Here is a 12977-nt window from a genome sequence, read left to right as displayed (position 1 = left end):
GTACTTTGAACAAACCATTTTACATATATTTTAATTATAAATTTATGTAAGTATTTAATAAATTTGAAAATACTATTAACAAAAATATATATGATAATCAACTTTCAAGTAATTAAAGCTTTGAATATAAAAAAAAAATCTTAAATTATTTGGCGTAAGAACTTTTAACTGAAAAAATAAATAGGAAAATGAATCGAAGATAATTTTCCAATCCAAGTCAGCTGATGGAACTTTAACTCAAATCAGAGGAGGAACAAGTGGGCTCATCAATGTTCATTGCAGCCATAGCTCCGAGTAACATTTTCTGCTGGACTTTATCTCTCACTATTCGATCTAGATTATCCCCATTAGCTCTGGATTGACGTGTTACAATATCTTTGTTATCGAATAAAAAAATTCTACGTTCGCGTGGGTTGCAACCAAACTGCGGATTATTAATCGCAGCTCTCAGCCTGCGTAACACGTGAATTTTCTGGCGATTGGGGAACTGATGGAGTTTCTTTTCAAAAACGTTACCTTTCGTACGTTTTAGTTTTCTATCAGCCAGTCCTGATGAGACATTTTGTGGATTTTCATAATTAGATGTGCGGTCTTCAGAAATACGATCATATTCTGAGCAGACTTCACATTTACCCCCCGTTGTCCGAACACGACAAGTGATCCAATGTGGCCATATTTTTAATTTTTTACATCCATTGTGTGAACAATCGTCTTGTTTACAATTGAAGAAGTGAAAGTAATTATCGAGTTCATTCAATGTATCTGGTATCGATTTAAACTCTTCATTTTTCTTGTCAGTGTCCATTGTGTTGATTTTATCATCCATTTTTTAATCTATAATTAAATCATTAATTAAAAAATTAATTATTGGTGACGTTAAATAAATAAAAGTCAGGTTAGCGTCAGTATTAATTTATTTTCTGTATTTTTTTTTTTTTTTAATAAATACTGATATTTAAATTTGAAAATTTTTGAAATGATTCAACTCTGGCTAATTTATAAAAATATATAATATGAGTATTTAATAACTTACGTATATTTTTATACTTTTATTTTATTTGTCAAGACAATTCACTTGATAATATTTTTTGTTGTTATTTTTAGAAATATAACAATAATAAAAAACAAGAATTCAAATGCTAGTGTCACCTGTCAAAATAAATTTAAACATTCGGATAATTCTTTATATATAAATATATATTTGGATTAAAAATTTTTAATTAATTAATACTGACATCATTTTTTATATAAATAATGACAATAATTATTATTTACAATAATAATTAAACGAAATTAAAATTCAACAATTTTTTTAAAAATTAAGGATTTTAAATCTCGCGCCATCTGCGCAATAATTTTTTACCGCGAAATTTAAATTTATTCATTTTCTAACATCAAAATTAATAACTTTTAATCACTATATACATATATATGTGTATATATATTTGTTATAAATCATATTTTTATAAATTAATTACTAATTAAAAGTAATTAGTAATTTATAAGTATATAAATTTATTTTATAATTATTATTCATAAATTTTCTTTTTCCGCATACAATATATGTAAGTGTCATATATATGTGTAGTACAATGTAGTGACACGCAAAAATTTATTAGAGGTTAAACTTCAATCATTTCTAATCGCAATAATAAATTAAATGTCAATAAAGAAACGTCATAGTAAAATAAAATCGAAAAAAAACAAAAGTAAAAGTCATAAATAAAAAAACTACTAAACTGTCATCGCTGACAGATTTAAAAAAATTAAAAAGCTGACATCAGAGAACTATGACTGCGTATTTATCAGTGTCTGACATAAAGTATAATTTCTTTGTTAAAATAATAAAATATTCAAATCACTATAAATCGTTTATTAATACATTTAAAAAAATTCGTGATTCACATTGAGGTCACGTGCTAATTATTAACACGTAATAATAATCATTAAAATAATAATAACAATAACAGTAGTATGGAGTAGAAATATATAATAATGTAGAGCAAATAATATATGTATTAACAAGTGACAGTGTACCCGCCAAATTTACTTATTTATAATTACACATAATGTTTATTTAGTTTTTTTAAATTTATAAAAAGTTTTGTGATACTCGGAGTTATTAATTAATTAATTATTTTCAAAATGGAGAAAACCAAATCACGACAGGTATTTTTTATTTATTTTTTTTATTTACATTCAGTGTAACCTTATTTTTTTTTTTTTTTTTATTATTTATTTAGACTTTTTTTTATCAATGTGTCAATCACCCAAATTTGGAGTTTTGATTCATTGACTTTTTTAAAATTTTTCTTTGAATTTTTCAAATATCACATGATTTTTTTATCAACCACAAAGACCTTGAATTATTCCAACAGATTGTCATTACAAAAAAAAAGTTTTTAATAAAATCAAAGCATGAAAAATTAAAAAAAAAATTTTTAAATTATCAACATCAAGAATTTGAATTAATTGTGACGTTTATAAATTTTCAGCGACGTAAAAAAGATAGAAGTCGGGCCTACAATATAGATCGGCCAATACCGGATGCACCGACGATGGAAGAATTCGAATGTCTTCTGGGCGAGTCTCCGACAAATTATCCTCGGGTCGAAGGAATCGCAAACATGGAAAGCGAGTTGCATTCAGCTGCGATTGACACTTCGATTTACGAGAAAGAAACCGTGTCTCAGAAAGAGGACAAGGAAGAAGATGATCAAGATCCACAGGGTTCAATAAATCCATCAAGTATCCACGAGTCAGTGATATCAATTGACGAAGTCGATAATACTGAATTACCGGAAGCTTCCGCGCCTTCTAATGACTCAGCGAACGACAGTCAGGAATCGGAAACAACTTTTACGTCTTCGTCATCCGCGACAGGAAAAATAGAAACAGACTTACAGGAAACGGAAAAAAATTATACGTCAGTTATCGATCAAACATTTAAGTCATTAGATTTAAATAAATCCCATGACCTGAACAAACTGCAAAAAGACTTGAACCAGCTTCAAAAAGATTTAGACCAGTCGCAGAAAAATTTAGATCAGTCTAAGAAGGATTTGAATCAAACACTTCGTCCAGATAATAATTTAACCGCTCAATCTTCTTCTAATTATCAGGAGTCATCAACAAAACCAACTAAACCCAAACTTCAACCGTTCACAGACACTCAGCTGGCTTCTCTTTACACCAACACTGAACTGTCTCACCTCGAAAGTTTCATAAACGATTTCATAGACTCGCAACTCCGCGCAAATGCTTCTCGTCACCAACATCGTCTCCACGAGCTCCTAATGAGTTACCTCCGCGTCCGCAATCACATGATTCTCAACTCCCTCGAGCTGGAGAACCTCAAAAAAACTTGCAAAGAAGTCCAGAAGCAGCTGTGGCACCTAGACAAAGCCTCGATAACCGAATCCGGGGAATGCCAAGACGGAAATCCGGTCAGCGCGAGCCACGAGTACTCGATAGCACATTTCAATCAACAGGCTCTGGTGTCGCTCACTAAAAACCTCTCATCAATAAAAGACTTGCTGCATAATGCCCAAGCTCTCTACTGCTACGAAGCGGAAATGCTTAAACTTCAAATCGAGTGTTATGTCCAGCGCGTTTCTCTTTCGTGTCGTGATCTGGCTTCTCTTGCCCAAAACGCGTCAGTTTGTTTGGTGACAAACAGCGTCCAAGTGCAGTCATGTGCGCCCGAGTTAACAGAACTTCGTACTTGCATAACAATCCTGTTTAATTTCCAACGGCGGGTATTGAAAGACGGAAAATTTGTTCTTGATTCCCGCGAGTGGTTATCAAAACTAGTGGCGGTGTTATTACGGATCGCCACCTGGCAAGATCATTTGTTTATACTAAATCACGTGCTGCGTTGTCCTGGAGGCGTAACGAACTGGGCAGCGGGTTTCATTCAAACTCCAGTGGCGGCAAAATCACGGGGAATAAGTCTGTCAAGTCTCCAAGATCCGTACTTGGATCACATGATAGCGACATTGGCGACTATGCTGCTGCCTATCAAGGAACGCGATAAATTTCTCGAGCAAGTCCAGTTGTCTCTGCAGGACACGTCGAATCCTGGAGACACGGTCTGGGTGATGCTCGACGAAGAGGGCGAAGAAGACGAGGACATTTCTACTGCTGCTAATTTATTTGAAAGTGATTTGATTAATCTGCTCAATCAAATTCCTGTTGATAAATTATTTGCCCAGGTCTTGCTGATTGATAAAGCGGATGCTGGTTATCTGCAAGACAAGAAGGGTGTAACTGAGCATCACATGTTGAGGGTAATTGCATTTTCTACAACTTTGATTCGGTTATTTCGCCAGGGACTGAAGACTTACGACTCGCCGCGTTATAGACAATTAGCGAAACGTCTGTGCGCTTTGATACGCGACTGCGTTCAGTATGTCAGCGATCAGTGGGAAGCTTTTGACAAGAACCAGGTCTTTGATCGGTCAATGATGGACAGGTTACAGCTAGAGTACGATTGTTTCTTCATACGCGCAACGATGTGCATATTCTCGTCCCGACGTCTTGGTGCTTGGCAGTATCTAGCAGCTATTCCTTATCAATTGATATCATCGTCAGCTCTGTGGAATATTTTTTACTGTCTGCACAAAGTCCAGGACAACGAAGTTGTCTCACAGCCACAAGTGGACAGTCTGGGCGAATGGGAAACGGAACTGAATTCGTCTTTGCTGAAACAGTTTGAAGAAAAGCTGATAGACATGCCGGGAGATGAGTCATATTTTTTGTTGACGACCTTCGCTAACATGGCAATGGCCAGGACATTCAGAGACTATGATTTCATACGCGCTACGACGATTGATTTATTTAGGATTGGATTTTTAAGCGAGAAGACTCAAGAGTCCTGCTCCAAAGATGCTAGATCATTGTTATCTAATTTAACGAATAAATATCCTGCGTTATTGTCAGACATTTTGATAAAACTGCGTGATAATTTTGGGTCCGTGGGCAAACTAAGTCTGTATTTGTTTACAGAACTGTCTATCGGAAAATGGATACCGAAGGAAGAAGATCTAGGAATTTTGTCTGGTTGGTTGCATAACTACGGACTAGGATCCACGGAAAGTCATCTCGCGCGTTTGATACTGACGCATTTGAACTGGGGGTTGGATAGAAATGGCGACTTATACCTGCCTCAACATCTGCACTATCGGATCGCTGTGCTAATAGTCGAGTTGATGATAAAATATGTACCTGAGACTCCTGGACAGAGCACTTCCCTGCTAGAGAGCGTTAAAAATGTATCTGCGATTGTGAGACCGCAAAATAATGAACAAGCGTTTTCGCTGTGGGCGTGGGAAATGGTGACGAGATTGCGCCTCCATGCTACCGACACCACGGAGTCTAATTGCCGCAACGCAATAATGAATCCTGCGGAAGCTTTCTTCCATGTCCCGGACATGGACACCGATCCAGCGCTGGAGGTTTTGCTCCAGGGTGTGCGCGAAAAGCAGCCGATCGCTTGCTGGGTTTCGGTGCTGATGACTCAGTGGGGACATTCGATCCCGCTGATTTGCACGAAAGGGTTCACACAGCTTTCGATACTGCAGTGTTTCTATAAATATGAACAAATACTAATTGCATTGCACTGTGTGGTGCCTTTGTTTATTGAGTGCAGTGACTCTTTGTACAAAAATGAACGGTTTTGTGCATTAGTCAGTTCGCTGGTGATGGCAGACAGGACTTATGTGAAGATGGCTAAAAATTTGATCGCTCCGGAGTTTCCTGGCCCTATTATGAGACAGTTTGGTTGGATGATCGAGTCACATATGATTAATTTTAAGAGGTAAGTTTTGTAATCTGATTATTTCGATCAGTGATCGGTACGGTTGCTAATTTTCCCTTAAATTCTTCTTCTTAACCAGCGGTCATGACCGAGCGGTTTAAGGTGTAGGAGTTAAGCCTCTCGAACTTGATCACTGGCCAGGCCTGGATTCGAATCTCAGTGGAGCCGAAAGAATTTTTCACACAAAAAATGTGAGGTCTTTCGGTCCTGAGATTCGTCCCATCGCCGATCTGTGAATTTGATTTGGATTTGAATTTGAATTTGACTCATTGTCAGTTGGCCGGATATGGGATAACCCGAGGCCTAATAATGTATATCTTAGATTACTAAATATTATTATTTATATATAATAGATACTGTCTACAAAACCCCGAACCATTGGTTCAGTTATGGCTGAACATACTAGTCCGCATCCCCGACTGGAATCGTGATAATAATGTCATGTATCTAATGGATATTGTTATCCGTGCGGCGTTTTTCCACTTGGACGCGCGAAAAACCACCGAAAATATTTTCCAGGCGCTTTACACGGTAAATAGTAAAAAAATAATTTAAAAACTGTTGATACTCAAATATATTATCTTTCAATAGCTTTCATTTGAAGGAACTAATGAGGTAGCTTGTTAATTATCTGACAAATAACTCCAAACAATTTAATATTCGTATTCGTTTACAGAATTTAGGGACCGGTAAATCATCAGGCTCAATTGGGTCCTTTTTGAATTGGGCTACAGGCACTGGTTCATCGCCAAGTCTCCTCGGTGGCTCGACCCCTTCAATCTGGCTGGCTTACTTGATCCTCCTCACCGAGCAACAAGAGCGTGAACTGAAAACCGGTCTTTGGCGAGAATTTCTTCGCGAATTGTCATTGCCCTCAAAGACATCAGTAGACTCAGCATTGAAACGCGCGTGTAGTTCTCTGAAACTGACATCATTCGGTTCCAATTCCCTTGCAATTTATCGGTGGTCTCAGCAAGCTCTCGATACGCCTCTAGATCATCCTCTGCTGCCGCTTCTTTGGCAGAACTTCTTCACGCTTTTCTTAGCGCGCGTACCCACGGCCTCCGGCGTCGTAGATCGCGGCGGCCTGGGCGATAAGTTCTTCGAAGGGATGATCAACCTTAGCTACCTTAAGAAACTTAAAAAACGCCTAAATGAAACCACGGAGTACTATCAAGTAAAAGGAGAACGTGATTGCGATAACGGGCATCCCATAACGGATGAACGTCGTGTATTTTACTTCAACACTGCCAAATTTTATAAAACTCTGAGTCTGTGGCTCGAAGAACCACGTTTACAAGAGACTGGTCTTTATTTACCTGCCTTACCGCCTCAATACATGTCGCAGAAACTCATTGTCCTGATGCAAGGCGACCACAGTCCTTGGCTAGAGTACATTGACTACGACCGTATCATAAACGAACAATTGACGTCCCTCAACGATTGGCAACGTACTTGTCACCGTGTTCCTGATGAATCTCCAACTAGATCTCCCGCAAAGTCTCCAACTTCTGCAGCCTTAAACTCGACAGAGTTGGATCCAATTCAGCGGATTTACCGCCGACTGACGACGTACGAGTGCCCAGAATCACCTCCGCTATTAGCAAAACACAATGTACTGATAGAAAACATATCACACGAGTCTCTGCACAGTCCAGACAAAGTTCTAAGGACAGTGCAGCCTCATTTGAAAGTAATACTCGACTACGCCACGACCTACAACCTCATGGTATCCGAGCATACTGCAGCAGACTGTACGTTTTTAGAACTGATTCCTACTTTGTACCGCGAAGTAGATACACGCGTTACCTTACACGCTCTGTGTGATCCAGCTCCCGTTGGGTCACGTCGTCGTTCGGGGACCCCACCTACTGTACACTGCGCTGGGCCCGCGGTGATTCGTATTAAAATATCTGAAGCACGCGTCAGTGAAGGCATTGACGCCCTGATATCCCAGAATCGTGCGGAATACGAGAACTTGCTGATCAAAGCGTGCCAACCACCGCCCAGTAAAGTAACTCAGGGCTGCGTATTTATAGATCATTTGATTGCCTTACTCGAGCATGAGCTAAATGTTCACCGTACTTGTGAAAATACTGCCGTTTTACAAGACCTCCAAGCTACTGGTGTTCAATTATTTTACTACCTCGTTGATATTTACAATGAAGAAGCCGCTCTGTGCTTACCAACCAAGCAGCTGATAACCACCTGCGTCGAAAAGTTGGGACAGTTGTTCATTAGCGGGGAAGAGAGTCAAGGCCCGCGTTTACTCAGCACCATAATCCAGAGGTCTACACTAGGTGGCCTTCTGGGTCCACATTTCACGCCGGTTGCAGGTGGCGCAGTAAACTTTCTGCCGATGTACTCGACGGTAGTCGATCTATCAACCAGCGGCAACGCTGATCAGTGCTTTGTGCTGCTATCGAAATTTGATGTCAGCGCTTGGCTTAACTACCGACGCCCTCGTCTGAGCGAAAGATCGACTTTCATAGAACTTGTGTCCAAAGCGCTTTGCAACATAGGGCTCACTCCGGAAGATGATAAGCTGATTCTGCATGAGCTCTTTCGTAATCATTTGCGTCTGGTTCTGCTGCACGAGTTCCCCGAACACTATGGCGAAGTTCTAGGCGCTATTTTACGCGGCAGCGAGGGCCAGAATTTGTCTCTGGATGTCTGGAGGGACTTGCTGGCTGCTTTGAGCGGTAGATCTAGGTGCGTGGTGCTCCATCCATGTAAAGTTCGCGAAGAAATTCGTAGATACGCGACCGAACAACGTTTACTCTCAAGACAAGAGATTCATGACACCGCTGTGCTACTGAGCAAACATTTTATGAAAGAACGCTTGCAGTACGGGCTGTATGGATTGTATCCCAAGTACCGGGTGTACAATGAGCCGCTGAATATGTTCCTAGGCATGATCGGGCACGCGTTGGTCGTCTTGACGCTGCAGTTCGACCGCGGATCGCTCGCTGATCAACTGTGCGAGCGTATTTGGCCAGTACTGAGTGACATGTTCGCGCCCTGGATCACTCCCTACTGGACTAGAAACTTGAGGGAACCCACTGCTGCATGGATCCAGCAGCTGACTGATGACAGGAGCGTCTTGCTACCCTGGATCATCACCGACGGGCCTTACGCCAATAAAACCGTAGCTATTTTTGTCGAATGCATCAGATTTATCATCGATACGATGCCAGCGAGCTGTAAAATACTCGGATATTTGTGGCAATTCTACGTGACTAATTTCGCAAATGCTTCTATCAAAGACCACATTCTCAATGTAATACACGGTAACTTTCTGTCACTGCCTTGGGATAAGTTCTTACCAGGACTCACTGATGTCGAGTTCATGGTGAAAGTCGTTGACCAGTATCTGCCTGACAGTCATTTATTTTTGGGGAGTATTTTTGTTATGATCAACTGGACCACGTGGATCAATGACGTATTGGCTACGCAACCGATTGCCGTAGCGGCGAGGATGCACGTTTGTTTGCTTAACTTGCTAGTAAAGTTATCAAACGAACCGAATGTAAGACAGAATGAGAAGGCAGTCCAGTTGGTAGTAGAAGCAGAGAAGTTTGCGTGGCACTTAGTTGACTCTACTGTGTACGACCAGGTCGTCAATTGGCATGTAATGAGCTCTGATCCACGAGTTATCCTCAGCGCCACTGGATCCAACAATCAGAACCAGGTTCACCAAGTAGATGTCGCTGTTAATAATTTACTGAAAATTGTTGCGGCCTACGATGCGACAGTGACTCATTTTCATCCCACGACCTTGAAAAAACGTCAGATTTATGTCCGCTCGACGGTTAAATTGCTAGTCAACTGTACGACGCGTCATAAATCATTGATATCAACGAATGTCAAAGCTTTTACGGCAACTCTATCAAAGATGCTTGATGACATGGAAGTTATTATCACGAGCACAGTTTCAGAAAATCAACAAGCAGCGGAGGCAGGTCTGCTGATCACTGAGCTGCTCCACTCTGTTAACCAGAGCAGTTTCCTCGTTGATCAGCTGCGGGTGAGCTGGTGCACCTGGTTAGAGAACAAGACTGCGACGAGTCCTATTCTCCTGGGCATACTCCGGGTCATTGGGATGGCGGTGACTTCCCCGGCGACTTTAGGCGAGATCACTGAAGCGGCATTGGAGTCGTACTTCAGACACAGTATTGCGGATGATGTTGAACCTTCTTGGAGCAGTGTTCTGGCTATTCTGCAGCCGGTTGTTCCTAGACAGCCGCCTATTGAAGGAGTCCTGGTAGCTGAAGGCAGACTATTGGCTCTGTACGCTGTGCTGATGAAACGTCTGCCGTCTTGTAGGGACATCAGGGAAGAAGGAATGATGCTGGTTAATCTCGTTGATTGGATAGCAGCTATTAAACCAAAGTAATTTACTTTTTTTGTTAAGATAAATTTTAATTATGATCCGTTAATTCAAAAATTTTTTTAGTGATGTAGTTGAAGAGAAGTTTCCTCTGCTGTGGGCTAAAGCATTTGAACTAGCGTACCGCCAATGCCAGTACAATGAAAATACAATAATTGCCGCTAGATCATTAAAAAGACTCGCACGAGCACTTCTGGCAGTCGCCGATGATGCAGGACAAGGTTGGGGGATTCTTGGAGCCATTGGTTTAAGAAAGGGGTCACAATTATCAATCAGGTATCACCTGAACTCTACTACCAGTTAATTATAATCGACTACTTAATTAATTTCTTTATTTCTGTTGGTAGATGTAAATTTTTAGCACGCGTACTAGGCACCTACTGCTTCGCACAACTTCCGGATTCAAAATCCGAGCAACAAGTAGTGCGTTTTACCCCCCATGCACCGGGTGTCGCGCCGACAAGATCAAATGATCTCGACACGATGGACGTACGGCCTAGTGCGGATGCTCTCAAAGGCTTGCAGACCCTCGAGAGTCTTTCAGCAAACAAACAGTATGGAGAATTGAAGGGCGACATCGAACAAGCTATCAAAATAATACGCGATTCCGCAAACTCACTGCACAATGCTGTTAATATCCTTGGGCTCATCACCACTGAGCTGTACAATGAAAAATATCTTCACGTACTCATGGAATAATTAAAGCTTCATTGCTACGATTAATCACTCGGTTCATTAATTACGCAGTTTTTGTTATGGGGTTTATTTTTTTTTCAAATATCTAGTCATTAAATTATCGAACAGATTTTTTCACTGGTCTGTAAATTTTTAAGAGCATTCTCAGACATTACCCCCCACTTTTTAAAAATATTCATAACTGTTTAAAAAAAATTACTTACAGTTGTTATCAATTAGGAATCAAACGAAATTTGGTAATAAATTTTGGTAAAATCTTCATGTCTTGTGAACTTCTCCCAGAGAGAGAATGAACTAAGAGTCGCCCCCACTACTGATTACTTTTGAACTGCGCATGCGCAAGAAAAAGTGGGAGAAAATTTAGTGCATAGAATACTCGGGGTGGGGGTAAAAACCGAAAATACCCGAAGTACACTCGCGTGAGACAACTTTAGGCTAAAATTTATTTACTAAATTTCGTTTGACTCCTAATTGATTAAATAATTAAAAAAATTGTAATCACGTTGTCCTTTTTTTCAATTAACGCTTTAATTTTTTTTAATTAATAAAATTTTATACGGTTGTGATTTAAAAAAAAAGGAGGCAGTCTGATAATGCCCTTAATTAAAAAATCTTTTTCCATTTGCTTTATTAACTACGCTGTTATTTATAAATATATTGTGATATATATTTTGGTTGTAGAAAGTAATTATAAGTTTAACTACTTGTTTATTTATTCTTCAAAGTTGATGAAAAAAAATTGATTAATTTCTAAAAATTATAAATTTATATTTAAAAAAGTACAAAATTATTTATAAACGATTTCAAGTTACAAAAAAAATATATAGATATATTTTCATCAATTATAATTTTAAATTCGCTTGTAAATTAATTTAAATAATTAAGTAGTTAAAAATTAAAGCTTTTTTTTAAATAATTAAGACTACGATCAAGTTAGAAAATTTTTTTTTACAAATACTAAGTATACAATTTTTGTAAAAAATGTTTGAAGAATAATCAGTGAGACTCATTCTTTGAACACTTGTTACAAAAAATATAATTATTCAACCAAATATATCGCCTAGCCTTGATCGAGGCTGTGATGCTTTAAACTGTTAATTAATTGATTAATTATACAATATTATATATTAAAATTATAATTAATTAATAATAGTTACCACAAATTAGCTTGTACAATAGTATATTTTATTTTTAAATGCTATAGTTAATAAATTATTCAAATATTATCGAACTTTATTTTAAAATATCAATCTCTTAAAATTATTTAAACACAAACCTTAAAAATTAATTAATTAATTAATTTACTAATGATAATAATTACGTCATTTAGAATAAGAAACAGCGGCTCTCAATAACTCCGAGGCTTTGCCAGGATGATAATCAACGAGCGCGCATTTGAACTGATCTTGAAAGGAGTTTTTAAAAATAGGAACAATGTCGTCAATTGTTACTTCCGTTCTCAATTGATCAGAAAGACTTGTCACGCCTTTACCCTCAATACCACAAGGCACGATGTGTTCGAACCACGACAGATCGGTGTTGCAATTAAGCGCCAGCCCATGGGAAGTAATAAAGCGGCTGCCGTGGATACCAATTGCGCAGATTTTTTTATCATCAACCCACACCCCAGTGTGCGGCGAAGTCTCGGCCTTTATTCCCATCTCCGCGCATAATCTGATAACAGTCTTCTCTATTTGATCCACGTACCACTTGACAGAGGGTTTGAATTGTTTGAGATTCAATATTGGATACGCTACCAGCTGTCCTGGTCCGTGGAATGTTATCAGACCTCCGCGGTTTGTTTTGAAAAATTCCGCGCCGGTTGCCTCCAGTTTTTTTATGTCTTCGGGCGTGTAATTTTTGTCACGGATGCCTATTGTGTACACAGGGTCGTGTTCTATTAATACCAGAGTATTTTCTTGATTACTGTTGTGATGATTGTCCACAAGAGTCTTCTGTAAGTAAAGACCAGCTTTATATCCCATACGTCCAGCCCATATTAATTTAACAATACGAGATTCCATTATTTTAAAAATTAAAATTTCCTTATTGTCAAGTCGTCCTTTGATTAAA

At 38.8% G+C, this 12977-nt stretch overlaps 3 protein-coding genes across 4 annotated transcripts; 1 reads left to right on the top strand and 2 right to left on the bottom strand.

Moving 5' to 3' along the window:
* Positions 1-9: 9 nt before the first annotated feature.
* On the bottom strand, positions 10-1168 carry LOC130671771 (uncharacterized). Its single transcript, XM_057475848.1, has 2 exons — positions 1034-1168; positions 10-834 (listed from the first exon to the last, which is right to left on the bottom strand). The coding sequence occupies exon 2, from the start codon at positions 824-826 to the stop codon at positions 233-235; it is 594 nt and encodes a 197-aa protein (XP_057331831.1). The 5' UTR covers positions 827-834; positions 1034-1168; the 3' UTR covers positions 10-232.
* Positions 1169-1593: 425 nt separating this feature from the next.
* Positions 1594-11653, top strand: LOC130671764 (ectopic P granules protein 5 homolog). 2 transcript variants are annotated; one of them, XM_057475838.1, is made up of 7 exons: positions 1594-2169; positions 2496-5818; positions 6172-6349; positions 6410-6433; positions 6495-10210; positions 10275-10484; positions 10556-11653. In XM_057475838.1, the coding sequence occupies exons 1-7, from the start codon at positions 2146-2148 to the stop codon at positions 10905-10907; spliced, it is 7827 nt and encodes a 2608-aa protein (XP_057331821.1). In that variant the 5' UTR covers positions 1594-2145; the 3' UTR covers positions 10908-11653. The 2 variants fall into 2 exon arrangements, with proteins under 2 accessions (XP_057331821.1, XP_057331822.1); XM_057475839.1 differs by lacking the exon at positions 6410-6433.
* LOC130671770 (putative lipoyltransferase 2, mitochondrial) lies at positions 11652-12928 on the bottom strand. Its single transcript, XM_057475847.1, has one exon. It carries the CDS (start codon positions 12926-12928, stop codon positions 12227-12229), a length of 702 nt encoding a protein of 233 aa, XP_057331830.1. The 3' UTR covers positions 11652-12226.
* Between the last annotated feature and the right edge of the window lie 49 nt (positions 12929-12977).

The sequence above is a fragment of the Microplitis mediator genome, chromosome 7, assembly GCF_029852145.1.
Source record: "Microplitis mediator isolate UGA2020A chromosome 7, iyMicMedi2.1, whole genome shotgun sequence".
Classification (NCBI taxonomy): Eukaryota; Metazoa; Arthropoda; class Insecta; order Hymenoptera; family Braconidae; genus Microplitis; species Microplitis mediator.
Note: the sequence above shows the minus strand (reverse complement) of the source record. Positions and strands in the feature narration are given on the sequence as shown.